This window comes from Triticum dicoccoides, chromosome 3B, assembly GCF_002162155.2.
Source record: "Triticum dicoccoides isolate Atlit2015 ecotype Zavitan chromosome 3B, WEW_v2.0, whole genome shotgun sequence".
Taxonomy (NCBI): domain Eukaryota; kingdom Viridiplantae; phylum Streptophyta; class Magnoliopsida; order Poales; family Poaceae; genus Triticum; species Triticum dicoccoides.
This window is the reverse complement of record NC_041385.1, coordinates 38,199,609-38,211,985: the sequence shown is the minus strand read 5'-3', so window position 1 is coordinate 38,211,985 and position 12,377 is coordinate 38,199,609. Positions and strand designations below refer to the sequence as shown.

Sequence of the window (12,377 nt, the reverse complement as noted above, 5' to 3'; positions counted from 1 at the left end):
TGCCAAAGCACCTGGGTATACATGGCCCCTGGGAGGCATACTAATGGCGCACCTGGCCTATACTAATGGCGCACCCGAGGTGCGCCATTAGTATACCAGATACTAATGGCGCACCAGGTGGTGTGCCATTAGTAAAAATTACTAATGGCGTGCTGTTAATGGCGCACCACAGATGCGCCATTAATGGCCATATTAGGTGCGCCATTAGTAGGGGTTTTTCTAGTAGTGTATGCACCACAAGCCGATTAAGGTCATCTTTTTCGCGATTTCCTCAATTCCACTCGTGACTTCACATGCTTGTAATCCATCTTCTTGCTCAAAGTGGTCGTAAATCCAATCTGGGAAATACTTTTCACTAGATTTTGTAACAATTGATTTTACATTTCTCCTACCTCCAACCATCTCTATCAGCATCATTCTATAACTATAAACATCTGACTTAGTTGAAACCACCCCAAAGGTTCGAGAGTAAACTTCTGGGGCAATGAATCCAATTGTTCCTCTAGCTCCCATCATTGAAAGCTTTCTCTCCTTTGTTTGACACAATTTAGCTAGACCAAAATCAGCAATCTTTGGGTTAAAATCATTGTCTAGAAGGATATTTTGAGGCTTGATATCAAAATGGACGATGCGTGTGTTGCAGCTATGGTGCAAGTATTCAAGGCCTCGAGCAATCCCGATTGCTATCCCATAGAGCCTCTCCCATCCTAAAATTTCCTTGGGGTTCTCAGAGTAAATGTATTTATCCAAGGAACTGTTTGGCATGTACCCATATATTAGAGCTCATTTTGATCCCTCCAAAGAAAACCCAAATAAGCTAACAACATTAATAAGAGAGGTTCTTCCAATGCTCATAACCTCATTCACCAACTCGTCCGCATTTTCTTTGCAGTCATGCAAGAATTTCGCAGCAACCAGACGACCATCATGTAGTCTTCCTTTAAAAACCACACCATAACCACCTTCTCAAGGCTGATTGTCGCGAGAAGATGTTATCTTCATTACCTCTGAGTACTTGTATCTTTTTGGAGCTAGGGATCCATGGGATACTATCATGGCCTCATAATTCTTTTCAGTGCTGCTGCTAGTCTTCTTGCAAAGGAATCTTAGTTTCCACTTTATGTGACATATCAACACATAAAGACATGGAAAGAGCAAAGTTGCAGCAGCTGATGTCAAACCTGAGATGAAAGCAGATGTTATTTGTGATTTCCAAGACCATCAGTAGTTTAAATTTCTCTTTCCGCAGGAGTACATGGTGCCAAAGTAGCAACACGCTATCACAATTTGCTCAGTCTTGTATTATGCACAAACTGAGAGTTTCTTGTTTCAAATTTTACTTTCAGAATCAACTTCCAATATTACAGATATGATAAATTTCAAAGTTGCTATTTTGTCATAGAAAATCACTATTAGTAAACCGCTGATATTTAAATCATTACATGTGAAAAGATGGCAAAAATTTTGGCGTAACTATGTTCATAATCTTCTTCCCTTTCCTGTTGCTACCTGGAATTAATATAAATAAACATTTATGAGTATTATTAACTGGTATTTGTACTCTAATGGCCATATATAATAGCATTTTTTGAAGTACACAAGAACCACTGGAGTGGCATATTTCAAAAGCCGTTTTTTTAGTGGCGTTTCACGATTTCGAAGAGTTGGCAGGTGGAGTTTTTTTCATAACCCATTCTTTTGGTGTAATAATCATACACAATATTTACAAAAGATTGTACTTAAACAGCCCAGTGCATGCATGTAGGTTGGTTCCATCTATGTCAGCACGTATGTAAACTGGTTTTGTAGATCTTTGCTTAGTAAGTGAGAGCACTGCTCGTTTAGGGTTGGTTCATCCAACATATATACCTGTTACTTCAAGTGTTCAATTTATAGCGTGTTGTCAAATTTCGAGTTTTACAGGCATTTCTGATTTTGAAGCCTTACCAGCACACGTCGACTCGTGCAGGTTGCCAACAGAGCAGAGGCAAGCGAAGGCGGCGGACCCATTATTATACCGACATTGCCCGCCACTCGCACTGCAGGCAGAGCAGTCCCCAGCCCTGGTGCCTATCCAATCCAGGACGAACCCGCTGTCCAGGAGTTGATTGTAGTTTGCCGCCGTCGAGATATCCGCGACCGATCCAAGCACCAGGTGGTAAGTCTACGTGCAGTTTCCGGTGGGTATTGCGGGTGGCATGTTCCGGTAGTAGCTGCCGCCGAGGTACACGGAGATGGGCCAATTGCAGCTGGGCACGCCTATGGCGTTCACGTAGTCAGGCCCACGCGGCTCCGTCCCGTTGCAGCCGTAGAGGAAGCATATGGCCCGGTTGGTGGGGCTGATCTCAAACGGGGCGAGAGTTAGGATGGTCGACATGTTGAAGTCGGTGCATCATACGGCGTCGGTGCCATGGGTGACTCTGTCGTGGGACACAAGGAAGGAGCTGGTGTCGTAGTCGATGTCGTGGACGTGGATGCCAGAGCCCCTCAACGAAGTCGAGGTGCTGTTTTTTTTTAGACAAGAGGCATATTGCCCGGCCTTAGGATAAGACCCTTACAAAGGAAAAGCGCAACACACGCAAAATAGGAATAGTGACGCAGCACTATTATACTTAGGAAACCCGACAAGGGTCTAGCACAAGCAAAAGTGCCGGCTTAGGTATTGTTGCGTCTAGTCTCCGCACGAAGCCGATTGCACTGAACCTGAAGGCTGGCGATGAGCGCGTCCGTGCGGCCCTGGTCTTGCCTCCTACCAAGGGGCTTCCACAGCTCCAGGAAGATAATCATCTTGTAAACCAGGTCGGCGGGCTGCTTGAACACCTTTCCTTCGATGAGGGCTTTGTTCCTCGCATTCCACAGGGCCCACGTTAGGGAGGTGCTGTTGCCGGTGCACCGTAACTCGAAGGCCGGGTGGCCGCAGGAGGAATTCGACGGATAGCTTGGGCCGCCGAGCCAGAATGGGTACTTGATGGGGAGTTCCCCGCATGTCACTGGTTCACACTCAGCATGCGTGCGTTGATGGAGTAGGAACAGTGAGAACAAGATGGGGAGCAGCGAGGTTGGATACATGCCAATAGTCTGATCTCAGGAGACAGATTTCGTAAACGAGGAGGATGGCTCAAAGCTCAAGTGAGTGAAGGACGAAGACAAGGAGATGATGAGATAATATATATAAGCAGTGTTAGCCAACGATTTTTTTCTGCCAGGATTAGGCAACGACTTGGATTGATTCTGTCAATGTTTTTTTGTTTTCCATACCAACTAGACAGAGTCAACATGAAACGGCAACAAACCTAGGGTGGTTTGTCAACGTCCAAGTCTTGATTAATATTTAGTTGGCAATGTTCCACAGTTTTATGCCAAACATATTTCCAGAACTATAATGCATTGTTATGCTTAGAGCAAAGAGAAGTTTTCGTACAAGATGCCGATGATCTGGACATTCTACTGGATGCATGGTTCGTTATGAATGCCACACTGTCACTACTCACCACATTTCCATAAAATTTTTGAAGCAGGTAGTAGAGCATTGCTTGTGTCGGGTCTATTAGATGCGCTTTAGGTTTTCAACTGGCAATGTGCCGTCTAATTTTATGAGTTTAACAGGTATGTGAATTGAGAGGCAATCGACGTGCGCTTGGTGGGTTGGGAGGAAGAAGGAAAGAGGCCATGAGCGAGAGCATGAGCACGACCGGTTGCATCATGCATGACGGATGGCGCAGGTGAAACCACATTTTACATGATATCACATCTCAGAATTCAATTTGGAAGTTTTCAAAAAAATTGAAAATAATTGTGACTGTTCATAAGTGTCTGACAATCCCTAAGAGTTTCTTTATACGGTGTACAAACTGACACCATATCTTTTTCCTTTTGCTAATAACTGACACCATATGTTATGAATATCCACAATAGTTTTTGTTTTTTTCGAAAATTTGCAAATTTGAATTTTGAGGAGTGGTGTCATATGTGTGTGTTATCATGGTATCATGTGATATTTTTCCAGCTAGCTTCTTGGTCAATATGTATGTTGGTTGTGCAGTACGTCTGGTTGGCTTCTTCTCTATATGTTGGACTTCCTCGGACTATTTCAGGGTTGATAGAGCAAAAGTTAACTCCAGCTTGTGTGGTCCTAATTATTGATTTTTGACCAGTACTATTTCAATTTGGGAATTTTCCAGGCATTGGTGGGAGTTTGTGTGACTGGGTTTTCCCTCGTTGTACAAGTAACAGAGACAACGACTGGTCCATTACTAATGCATGTATTTGCTGCTGCTTGACTAACGAATGGATCAATAGTTGGACATTTTGAGAGTTGATACGTTGTCTTCTATCGGCTCCCTGTATATATGTAAAAGACAGAACCATCTTTGTATGGGCAATCACACAATGACTTTGGTGTTAAAATTGATGCATGATCTAGGGATGTTATTGTACATTGAGGCTGCTAAATGAGTGTATACTAATTCAGAAAGCTTACTAAATCAATCGCTAGCACTAATTCAAAATGACTACTAAATCAATCACTAAAACTAGTCCCTTCAATATAATCATGTCTATCACCAAGTCTTTGTGCTAGGCTGCTATGCATGCACAATAGTGGAAGAAAATATGGTAATTCTACGTGGGAGACGTCTGCTGGGTTGTCTCTCAGTGCGGCATCCCAAGATTCGCAGCGCGATCAATCCGATGACGCCAATGTTTGTTGATCTTGGCGGCTTGGTTTTGAACTTGGTGCTCGATGTTGGCCTTAGTGCACTAATGGATCTTCTTGATGTAGGCGGCTCGCTTGTTGGCATCCATGTGTGTCCTCTCTTGGAATGGTAGTGAAAGTAGATCAAGAGGGGTGAGCGGGCGGGTTGAAGCCCTACACCACTTCGAATGGGGTCCTGCGCATTATCGAGTGGAGAGCATGTTCTTGGCCCACCTTTAGTTATTATAGTACAATTCTCTAGTTGATAACAACTTAGCGTGGGAAAGCATGATTCATCATATTGTTAGTATGCACATAGTAACTAAAATATGATGCTACAAAGCTTCAATAAAAGTATGCACGTAAGCAAAGTAAATATGATCATACCGGCCTTTCCGGTCACTTCACAATATATCATCATTATTGCTCAACACTTGCTCAAATTAATGTTCAATGATAAAAGCAAGTGCAACCAAGACCATGTGCTAGAGTATCCGCAAAATAAAGACAACACAGAAGAGAAGATTTTTTTTTTTGGATTATCATTAGCTGAAAACATGAAGAAAAAAGAACAAAAGTAAATATTTTCGTTGTTTTTCTTTTGTGAAGCACAAAGTGCATTAAGACGCAAAATGAATGTTTTTTTTGTGGTTTTCATTTGAAACATAACAACTAGCAGTGCAAAACCACCTGTGGTCTTTTTGAAACATTAAAAAAAGGTCGAGAAAATCCAAAGGGATTTTTTTGCCTTTTAATTTTCAAAAGGAAAACAAAATATAATTTTTTTTGTGATTTTCCAAAAAAAATTGTGCAGCTCGCGAAAGAAATTTGAGGAAATATTTTTGATGTTTTCTAAGGTCATAAGAAACTAAGATGCAAAAGAAGAAGAAAAAACAAAATATTTTTGGTATTTTCTCAAGTAATAACTTCGTGCGTTCGTGCTGGTCAGCCAGTACCATGCTTTACGTGATGCTCGCATCACATATTGAGATTGGCGATGGTAAGTGATTACGCACCTTTGCGACGATCGAATTCAATAAAAAACTAGAGAGTTTCGGGAACATTGTTTTTGGCGATACATCCTATTTGAACACCACCTAAACGGATCTTTGATGTCGTCTTGAGTTGGTGCATGGCCGCGAGGAGTTCCAAGTTTGGCTCGTAGCTATATCTAGTGGAATCCATGGTAGTTCTACGCGTAGTAGTCGGTGACACGGCTTTAGGAAGACGTGTTCCCTATATGGTGGCTAGAACACACCACTCTATGGCCGGGGTGAAAAATCTGTGATCTGGTTTTTTATGGCTAGACCCGGTAGTGATAAACCTACATCATCTTTGTGCCGTTGTTTCAACTTTCATTGATTGCCTCCGTCCATCGAGGACGAAAATCGATGTCTCGGTCGTCTCAGTTTGGACGCAACAACAAAACACACAAGCCTGTTATCTCACGAAAGGCGGGTGATAGAAGGCGACATAGTCATAGATGTTTATTTCATACCTTTGTTATGGTTCTATCATTTTTGTCCATCTCACATAGTTTATTCGTGGATGACCCTTTGTCCAGTTACCTAGAAAAAAACCCTATGTGACGGGTCTCATTTTCCATCGTGTGAGACCCTATCCAGATGAGGACACGTGTTTAGCACACATCTCAAAGCATCTTCTTCTCCAAAGACATCCCCTGGCCGAGCAATCTATTTCATGGAGTTTTGACTATCTGCATCTTTTATCTCCTTAATACTCAAAGTTAGTATAAAGTTGGGTCATCTATTTTAGAACGGAGGGAGTAAAAATTAGGATCCAACTTGATCTAGCAACGCTACAAAGTCAAAGCCATGAATTGAGTAGAACCAATCTCTCGATTATAGCATTCACGTTCTTTGTTCTCTTCCAAAGCTACACCGTCGGAGGCTATTGGCTGCTAGTTTTTTCATATAGGAGTACTAGTTGTCGTTGAACAAGAATTCCAGCCGGGTTGCCGGCCGCCGAGGCCTCGATTCAACTTGTTCTCGTGGAAGAAATTAACATCCCTGATTTGGCGAAGAGGACTGGTCCTGTGGATCGCCTCCAAAAAATCGTTGTGGCCATGGCCGGCCACCGGCCACCGCTGGCCGATGGAAATTTGGCGGAGACATGAACCTGGAGAAGAAGATGCTTTGAGATGGGTGCTAAACACGTGTCATCCTCTGGGTTGGGTCTCACGAGATGCATCAACTTCTAAATGATATGAATGCATAAATGCTACACACGGGCCCTTTACAGAGTGTTACAGTCATTACCTTCATATATATCAACATCAATATAAAAAGACCCAAAGGGGCAGGTTTAATTAATCTCGGTCATCAAATCATGTCAATTCAACGACCTAGACTGCTTTAATGTCGAGCGCTCAACATGTTTAGTGTGCAGTTAATTTCATGCCAAATATAGTGATAATCACATAATAACACGCAAATAATATTCTATTTAATATCCGCATGCACTTTTACTTCCAAATTAACGTGCATTGCACGTACACATTGACTAGTAATAAATATGAAAAGACCCGGTGGGGCAGATCCAACAGATCTCGGCCATCCATTAGCGTTAATCCGACAGTTCTTATTGTCCTAATGGTGAGCAACTAAACACGTTTAGCGCTGTACACGTTTACTGCTAATCAATCACTTCTCTCCCCGATCCCCTTCCTTACGTACCCTTTCACGCGAAAGGAAACTGCCACATCGAACCGCCCCATGACCTCACTTCAGTGACGCACACTGCCCCCATCGCCTCGACCCGCAGCAACTTCAAGGACGCCGCCCCTCACATCACCGTGCCGCCCGTACCCATTCCCTTTGCGTGGCCTAGGCCATAGCGACGCTGCCGCAACTTCAAGGACGTCGGCCTCGGGGACGCCACCTAGACCGCATGGCCGACCGGCGGGGGCGCGTCGGAGGCTGCCTCGACCGCCTGGCCGTCCATCTCCATCGGACTGTCAAGGACGCCACCTGGCCATCCCTTGGTGTCGGGTTGTCAGACCATCAGGGATACTGCTTGAACCGCCTGCCCGTCCCTCTCAGTCGGGCCGCCAGGGAGACACTGCCTGGCCTAGGTCGTCAGCGCCGCCATCAGGGGACACACCGCCGTCAAACACGCAGCCGCCGGGCCAGAGGTCTTTCATCTCCGTTTTTCATTTCTGTCAGAGAAGATTGATTCATGTTTCACTGAACAGAAAAGCAGCCCGTATGCACTAAAACTGAATCCAAATCAGGCTTCGTAAAACTAAACTAAAAGCATCCTTGTGTGCACACATTCAGCAGCTATTAAGCTTCATTACGAATGTGCGCTATGAAACAACTAGGTTGCAGTGATATGAAACTTTTGGTAGCAGCCGGTAGTGGGTCGGTTGTGCTGATTTGGATGGATTGTGCTTAGATTTTTTGGATTTCTCTTTTAGCGGCCCGAGGACAAGGTATGTGCCCCCTCCCTGGGTCACTTGTGTATACCATTAACTACGTTGGATTAGTATATTTTTTAACCCATTTGAAGGAAGAGATGGACCTGCCGTTGGTGGTGCTTACCCAAACTATTTCTTTTGATGCTATTTTTCTGAAGAAAATTCAGGTACATCTTCAAGCCGGATTAAGATTACACGTGCGTTGCACGTGCGCATTTACTAGTTACCTTAAATTCTCTTCACGCCCCCCGAATTTCACTGGATGTGGGGTCCCTTACTCTCCCTTAATCCAATCAAAACATACCAATTCAGCACCAGCCTTTAAATGTTAATTTATTTTCCGTCGATGTAGCATTTCTCGTACTATGAATGTGTGCATCTGCAGACCATAGCATTGGAGCCATTCTTTTTTGAATGGAAACAAGATCGAAAAGCGATTTTCTCCATGCAAAAAAAGAAAAGAAGCGATCTTCTCCATGCAAAAAAAAGAAGAAGAAGAAGAAGAAGCGATCTTCTAAAAAAGGAGGAAAAGGGAAGGTAAGGGCAGAATTGGGTTGCGAGAACAAACTGGGCCTGGTTGCTTCTTCGACAAGGCCTATAGCCCAAAACCTCCGACGCGGATCGCCGTTGCGCCGCCGTTGGCTGGTCGGTGTGTGCCCCCCCAATTCCCCGCACCATCTCGCGCCGCGGTCGCTTCCTTGCCGGCGTGCGGCTGCCGTCGTGCCCCCCTCAGAGAAGAGCCTGGCCTCTCGCCACGGCGTTTCCTGGCGCGTGGATCGCCGCCGCCACGGGTGAGATCACCAACCAACCGCTACGGACCCGCTCGGCGACTACGGCGGGCACGGCGGCGAAGGAGGGGCAGCGGAGGCGATGTTGTCTCAGAAGCGGAGGGAGAGGAGTTGGGCGGTGGTCGCCGGCGAGGTTGTGTGCGCGTAAGGACCAAGTAAGTATGCGCCTTCCGCTTCCACGATTTAATCTGCTTGCTATGAATGTGCATATAACATCACAATGTTTAGACTGATATACTCCCTCCGTTCGGAATTACTTGTCGCAAAAATGGATGTATCTAGATGTATTTTAGTTCTAGATACATCTATTTCCGAGACAAGTAATTCCGAACGGAGGGAGTACATTGTATGCATCCGGATTCTGAAATTTTAGGGGCTGTAGTTAGAGCCTAATCGCATATATTCAGTTTTGGGGGAAATTTACAGTCAAGAAGGCCTTGGTAGCTGTTTGCCTCCGATGCTTTTAGCAGTTAGAACACAAAACTCATCAGAATTCAGACGCTGGCATGTGGATGCTCTTGATTCTAGGTCATGCATACATGGAATATGTTCTACTACAATGCGGAATTTCGATGCGCTTGTTCAGTTTCTGAATGTACTCTAGTACAGGCCATCTTCTCACAGTGTTGGAAATGAATGTAGGTCCTTTGATTCACATGGCCTATCTGCTCAAAGAGTTGGCGATTTTTGTAGGATTTTTTAATTCACAAGGCTGATCTCCTCAGATTTGTTAGAACTTGAACTTTGTACATCCATATTGTGAGCTGAACTTTCCCTGGCATGAGAGATAAGCGCGCAGGTCAAGTTATTGCATAATCATAATTGCACAGAATAGCAAAGTAACAAAAAATATCGGAAAATATCTTACAGCAATCCAGAGAAGTTTTGCTTCGGTGGCATGTCCATGTCATCTGAGCTTCTCTCGAACATTTCTAGAACTTTGGTTATGGTAGGACGATATGCAGGCAATATCTGTACGCACCACAATCCAATTAATGTAATCTTTCTTGCGATTTCTTCAGTTTCTCCTATGACTTCACATGCTTGTAATCCATCATCTTGCGCAAAGTGATCATAAATCCAGTCTGGAAAATACTTTTCACTGGATTTTGCAACAATTGATTTTACATTTCTCCTTCCTCCAACCATCTCCAAAAGCATCATTCCATAACTATAAACATCTGACTTTGTTGAAACCACTCCAAATGTTCGAGAGTGAACTTCTGGAGCGATGAATCCAATTGTTCCTCTAGCACCAGTCATTGAAAGCTTGCTCTCCTTTGTATGACACAATTTAGCTAGACCAAAATCAGCAATCTTCGGGTTAAAATCCTTGTCTAGAAGGATATTTTGGGGCTTGATATCAAAATGGACGATACGTGTATTACAGCTATGGTGCAAGTATTCGAGGCCACGAGCAATCCCGAGTGCTATTGCATAGAGCCTCTCCCATCCTAAAATTTCTTTGGGGTTCTCTGAGTAAATGTACTTATCCAAGGAACCGTTGGGCATGTACTCATATATAAGAGCTCGTTTTGATCGCTCCAAACAAAACCTAAATAAGTTAACAATGTTAACATGAGAGGTCCTGCCAATGCTCATGACCTCATTCACAAACTCGTCACCATTTCCTATGCAGTCATGCAAGAATTTGACAGCAACCAAACGATCATCATATAGTCTCCCTTGGAAAACCACACCATATCCACCTTTTCCAAGCTGATTATTGCGAGAAGAAGTTATCTTCATTACCTCTGAGTATGTGTATCTTTTTGGAGCTAGGGATCCATAGGATACTATCATGGCCTCGTAATTCTTTTCAGTGTTGCTGCTGTTCTTCTTGCAAAGGAGAAACCATAGTCTTTTCCCCTTTCTGTGCCATATCAGCACATAAAGGCATGGCAAGAGCAAGGTTGTAGCTGCTGATGTCAAAGCTGAGATGGAAGCAAATGTTATTTCCTTTGGTAAACCAGAAGTTGTAATACTATGATTTCCATACCATCGGTGGTTTAATTTCTTTTGCCACTAGAGTACATGGTGGGAAAAGTAGCAACTAGCTAAATGTCATAAATAGATCAGTCTTTTTAATTTGTCATTATGCACAAACTTGAGTTGCTTATTTCAGTTTTTTATTTTAGAATTAATTTTCAATGATTACATACATGGTAAATTTCGAAGTTCATATTTTATCATAAAAATCACTATTAGTGAACTACTGATTCAAATCATTACATATGAAAAGATGGCAAAAAAAATTTAGCATACCTATTAGCATAGTCCTCTTCCCTCTCCGCTTGCTACCTAAATATAACATAAAATTTATGAGTACAAGCAATGTCTCCCAATAGAACATTGGTTGTTTTCTCAAAAGAGACAAGCATCTTCTGTTAATCTTCAGTGTTCTGCCAATGAAATATACAGAAAAAAATAGACTGGACTACATATGCGTCTTTGTTTTGATTGAGCTACAATGTTGCTCAAATGCAGGTTTGACAAAAAAAAAAGCTTATAGGCCTGTGTAGATTTGATAGCCAATACAGATTTGACCAACAAAAAAAGGTACGTGTTTCAATGCCGATGGAAGGGTGTAACCAAACAGAATTTAAGACAAAGGGATTGTGGGGATGGGTGAGAGCAACTACAACGGGTCGACCCAAACGGACGGCGCATTTGTCCGCTTTTTGTCCGTTTGGGTCGGCCGCTCGCCCGACGTCCGTCCAGTTTTACATTTGGGTTGGCAGTACGCCCAACGCGCCGACTCATTTCATGTCCGCATTCAACTTTTAAAAAAAGGCCCGGCGGGCGATCATGCTAGTGGCCATGTCTCATGCCGTCATCATGCCAGCGCCGGCATACAATGCCGGCTTCAGAAAATATCACCATAGTTCATGCTGGCGCACTCGCCAGCCGGCCGGCACATATGCCAACACACAAAAAAGGGTGGGACTTGAGTTCGACCACGCCATCGCAGCTCCCGTGGTCATGCCGGCACACCTGCCGGCATACAAAGAAGATGCCGCTCGCCGCCATAGATCACTCGTTGTCGAACATGAGCATGTCGGCCTGCATCTTCTCGAACCACGGCCTCTTCCTCGGCGACACGGTGTTGAGATCCACCTTCATGATCTCCATCCCGGTCATCATGCTCGCAACAGCCACTTCTTTCGCCTAGGTCTTGGCGTTGGCGGCCTCGATCTCTAGCATCTTGGCTTGCTTCTCCGCCTCTAACTCGAACATCTTGGCTTGCTTCTCGGCATCCAGCTCAAGCCTACTCCTTTGGATCTCCATGAAAGCGTCCATTTGCTCCGCCTTGAAACGCCGTCGCTCCTCCTCCCTTAAGTCCTTCTTATTCATCATGTCGTTCACGCTTGCGATCAAAGCATTGGTGGCCGCATCTCGCTTGTCCTCCTTCTTGGAGTTGGTCTTCCCCCACGGCCTTGCTGGCTCGCCCTCCCCA

General features: G+C 44.1%; 1 protein-coding gene and 1 pseudogene across 1 annotated transcript in view; both read right to left on the bottom strand.

Annotated features, from left to right (window-relative positions):
- Window positions 1-219: 219 nt before the first annotated feature.
- Window positions 220-3,069, bottom strand: LOC119279207 (annotated as a pseudogene).
- Window positions 3,070-9,266: 6,197 nt separating this feature from the next.
- LOC119279206 overlaps window positions 9,267-12,377 on the bottom strand; it is a 7,842-nt gene continuing 4,731 nt past the window's right edge. The window contains exons 7-8 of the mRNA XM_037560538.1: window positions 9,789-10,945; window positions 9,267-9,695 (exon numbers count right to left, since the gene is read on the bottom strand). Of these exons, the coding sequence (XP_037416435.1) occupies window positions 9,620-9,695; window positions 9,789-10,945 (1,233 nt within the window). The 3' untranslated portion in view covers window positions 9,267-9,619. The remainder of the gene's footprint in view (window positions 9,696-9,788; window positions 10,946-12,377) is intronic.